The sequence below is a fragment of the Austrofundulus limnaeus genome, unplaced genomic scaffold, assembly GCF_001266775.1.
Source record: "Austrofundulus limnaeus strain Quisiro unplaced genomic scaffold, Austrofundulus_limnaeus-1.0 Scaffold56, whole genome shotgun sequence".
Lineage (NCBI taxonomy): Eukaryota > Metazoa > Chordata > Actinopteri > Cyprinodontiformes > Rivulidae > Austrofundulus > Austrofundulus limnaeus.
Window position 1 is genome coordinate 216,520 of NW_013952458.1, and position 4,653 is coordinate 221,172.

The window sequence follows — 4,653 nt, forward strand, 5'->3', positions numbered from 1 at the left end:
CTACAGAAAAGAACCACTTGTTCTTGGTGCCAAGTGTTCATTTATCTGGATCTTTCTGTGCCACTCGATCTTGTTCTGACAACCCATGACGAGGCAGGGAACACACTACGTTTGCAACAAATGCTGCTTTATACCCATAAAGCTCCAAAATTCATGTTTTTTTTCACTCCACTTGTTCTGGTGAGATTCAATGCAACCAAAGTGCAGTCATGTTGTTACTTGCTGCCTGCTGGAAATGTGCTCATAAGCTCCATCTTGAGGTTAGACAAAGCCCTGCACAACTCACCTTATTAGTAAAGATTTACACTTCAATTCAACAGCATGAGTAAATATACATTTTGTCCAAAAGAGACAAAAAGGACAGAGGTAGAAGCTTCCATCACACCTTGTCAAAGCTCAAAGGCATTAGAATCATTAAAATAACAAACAAACCTCACAAAATTAAAATGCAATAAATCTTTGAGCGTATAATTTAGACTGAAGGATTCTTTAGACAGCAATGTTTTTCATGGGGATATGATCCTTCTGTGTTCACCCAGGCTGTCTCCATCAAGGCCCCGAGGCTCCGGAGCAACCTGCCAACTCATTGTCCTCCTTTATATTGACGGGTTGAAGGGTTTTTACCGTTTCAAGGCTGCAGAGTCAATCACTTGTGCAGCCTTCTTTCTTTTCAGAGCAGAGCACAAACTGGTTTATGAAGCATTGCAGCTTCCTGCTGAAGCACAAGAAATAATCTTTCATTTTAAACTGGTTCCTTCAAAATGTCACATCAGAGGGAGGCAACACAAACTGGAAGATATTGATAGTGTGGTATTAAACAACAAAAAAGGGGTGTATTGATAAAAGAAAAAGAGGTCTAACAAATCAACAAAAAATCAGTATAAATGTCAAGCTGATCTCATCAAAAAGGTCTGTTGTTGCTATGGAGATGGACGCTGGATGCAGGCATCCATTTAGCTTCTGAGGCACGTTGGAGTACAGAAAGAGGAATGTGGGAATCAAGAAACTGTCAGGAATACAGATATGTCTGTGACAATAAACTTTTAATTTGGTCTGCAGAGCTTCATAATCCTTATCAATAAAATACAGACAAATACAAAAGAAAAAAAGCAACAAAACGATGTGTTTATACTGGTGTGCATAAATTTTACCTGCTTTCTGGCTCGACACATCTCCTTTTGATTCTTTAGGGAGGGATCCGTCTATAAACAAAGAAGAAAACAACATGATAAGTGAATTAGGAGAACAGATGTTCTTTGGCTGAGTTGACTTCAAGAGAAATAGTAAGAAAAAACAACTAAGCAATAAGTGAATAATCATTTTGATCAAACGTGGTGTGGTAGTGGATGAGAGTCATCTCCAATGCAGACTCACGCGCAAGTAAGGCTTTTAGGTAGGATTTTGGAAGAAGGCGTCAATACCTTTTACTTTACATGTCTTCTTCTGGTTTTAAAAGACTAGGTTACAAGATGACGTGTTGAAGGCAAGGCAGCGCTCACCAAAAGTGAGGCGATCATGCGGTCGCTGCCCCTGTGCATTGGCCCGGCGTGGTGCACCTCCAAACTTTTCTAACTCGGTACTCCATTGAAATAATTTGTTTGTCTGTCAAACATTTGCTCTCCTTTTTACAACACTGTACGTTACAAAGTGTACTGCCACAAGTTAGGGCTGGGCGATACGGCCCAAAAAAAAATCTGATTTTTTTTCATCCCAACTTCGATTTTCGATTTTAATCGATTTTGTTTCCCACTTAACGGAGTGCCTCTGTTTCAGGTGCTGAAACAAATTTGTTGTACTCCTGCTTTTTGTAGCAAGAGCCTTCAAAACAGATTTTGCAGTGAGGTGTTTATTGTTCCAAATCTGAGGTTACAAAATCTAAGCCAGATGTTCCCAAAGTGTGGGGCGCGCCTCCTACAGGGGGCGCAGTGCAATTCCAGTTGGGGCGCAAGTGGACCTTGCATTGGTCCCCACGGGTCCAAATGCAAGTTACGTGTGTGGGGTTAGGCTTAGGACCAAGGTTTAGGTTAGCTCTAGGGTTAGGTAGGTACCTGTGAGGTTCATTTTAGAGTATATGGTCAGGGTTAGACAATAAAAAATAAAAAACATGAATGGAAGTCAATGGAAGGTCCCCACGGGGTCGAGAAACAAACGTGTGTGTGTGTGTGTGTGTGTGTGTGTGTGTGTGTGTGGTTGTGGTGGTGGGGCATGAAATTATTTTTATAAACCAAAGTGGGGCCCATCAGAAAAGGTTTGGGAACCACTGACCAAACCAGTTCCAGAAAACTGAAGAAACAGTGCCTTCTTTGGGAAGTAGATCCTCTCTGCTAGCTGCCATATTGTCATGTCGTGTACCAAGCATCTTGACGGAGAGGTGGGGTGACCTCTGAACTACAAAAGCACAAAGAGTGCATTGGTGGGAAAAAAATACTGATTTTCCCAAAATTTAAGTCTTTATAAATGGCAAATTCAAATTAATCGATTTAATCGATTTATCGCCCAACCTTACCACGAGTCCTTTCAAAGAATGTATGAAGTATACATGCTAATAACCCTAGCTCTGGTTTGTGTGATACCTGCGCGACTATAACCAAGCTTCAGGCTGCTTACGAAGTTTACACAGAGGGGAAAAAAGGTTTGGACAGACGTGAGCAGAGATTATGACAACGACGCAAAAAGTTAGCTACTGAAGCTATTACATTGCTAACTACCTCCTCTATCCAAGATGGCACCATGTGTCTTCCTCTAGCTTAATAAAATATTTGCGGTCACCACCAGTCACTTAGGAAAGTTTAAAAAATTTACAGGAAGGCAAAAAGACAACTTACAACAGAAACCTCTTTTAAATCTCAGCAAATTCAAAGGTGGGAGTGCCAAAAGCCACCCCAACACCCCTCTAGATAAAAGCCTGATCCAAGTCGATGGGAAACATGCATTTCTTTGAGGAATACGACTTTTATTTGTTATTTTAATTTTCAATTTCTTATGGCACATGATCGAAATGCCACAACAGCAAATACAACTACAGTGTCTTGTAGCGGGGTGGTAATTACTGGAGAAGGAACAATAATCACAGCAATCCATCCCTTAATTGTTCTGGTACTTAACTATAAATGACAACAAACAGCTGCCTCAATTCATGTCAGTGCAGTTAAAACTGACTGGAAGAACAAGCTGCACTGTTAACCAGCAACTAGGGTCAAAAAGAGCAAAAGGACTGCTTTCAAATTTGCAGATTTGTATTAGTTAGTTTGACAGAAACTGATCTACTTTCATTTTGTTTATTAAAGTTAAAAACCTAAGAAGGAAGACCATTTTAGTTACAAGAAACACGGTTTCAATTTTCAGAAAAAGGAACAAACTGGAAGTCTCTGGTACCAGAAAAATTCCTCTGTTTCCTCTGGACCAGAACATGCAGGACTCATCTGCTCATCAGTCTTAAACTCATGATTGAGGCTGAGATGATTCTCAATCTCAGCCAACAATTGTCCCATTGATGAAACCTATAGGCTGAGAGAGAGGCTGCTGCTGGGACCGAGGCGGAGGTCCACTCAGCATCATGTGCTCTCACTCAACTAAACAGACTGACTCAGTCCGACGTTCTCCCTCTGTTCTGACTCAGGATTACTTCTTCCTGTTTACTCTTACAGATCAGCACTCAGGTGAAGAGAAACATATCTGAACACAGTTGGACTTTAATAAAATACTTGGAATAAACAAACTGAGTTCTCATCAATTCTGGAAAATGTATCATGATATATACACTTTATATCAATTGCTAGCGATAATTGATTAGTTTTTTTTTTTTGTCTATTTAAGGACTGGGAGATAAAAGGCTGTTTAATATGGTCAAACTGGTGGCGAGATCTTTCCTCTTTTATCCACAATTTCTTCTCAAGCTGTTGCCTCATTTTCACCTCTCTCTCTCTGCACGTTGTTTTTATTTTGAAGCAGTTTTGAGGCACGGCGGTGAAACATGAAACTGCTGCTGCGTAAGTTACTCAACAGATTGTTTCAGCTGACCAAAGGGTGAGTGAGTTAGTTGATGCCACCAACATTGCTTAGCTGGGCCTTGAGAAGTCAAGTGGCTACTGCCTTTCCTCTGCCTACATCACCCAGATTTCTGTGCACAGTGACAAATTTTCCAATGAAACTGATCACACGTCCATCATAATTTATACATTATTGTTATTGAATTATTGCCTAGCTCTATTTAAAATGTTGCTCTTGAAATCTGCTATTTTTCTCTTTTAATTTTAATGTTACTTTTATCTTTTAGCTACTGTTCTGCTACTTTAACAGTTTTCTTTTGTGAATTTTACCCACCATTTTGGTAACTGTAGCAACCATTATGCTTCAATTAGATATTAGCTACAGCTTTGCTAATTTTAGCTTTTATCTAGCTGATTTTAGCTTTAGCATTTGATTTTCTGTTAAGCTTTTGTTAATATAAGTAACAGTTTTGCTAATGTTAGTTATTTTCCTGATTTTAGCTTTAGCACGTGTTTTGCTAACTTTAATGACAATTTTATACTAGCTTTTTTATTTTGGTGCTACTAAGTAACAGATACAGCGGGTAAAATAAGTATTGAACACGTCACCATTTTTCTCAGTAAATATATTACTAGAGGTGCTAATGACATGAAATTTTCACCA

The 4,653-nt window shown here is 39.4% G+C and overlaps 1 protein-coding gene across 1 annotated transcript in view; it reads right to left on the reverse strand.

The window, feature by feature from the left end:
* Positions 1–4,653, reverse strand: part of LOC106518099 (triple functional domain protein) — a gene marked incomplete in the record, with an annotated part of 118,418 nt that overhangs the window by 95,252 nt on the left and 18,513 nt on the right. The window contains 1 exon segment of the mRNA XM_014009204.1: positions 1,152–1,202. Within this exon segment, the coding sequence (XP_013864658.1) occupies positions 1,152–1,202 (51 nt within the window).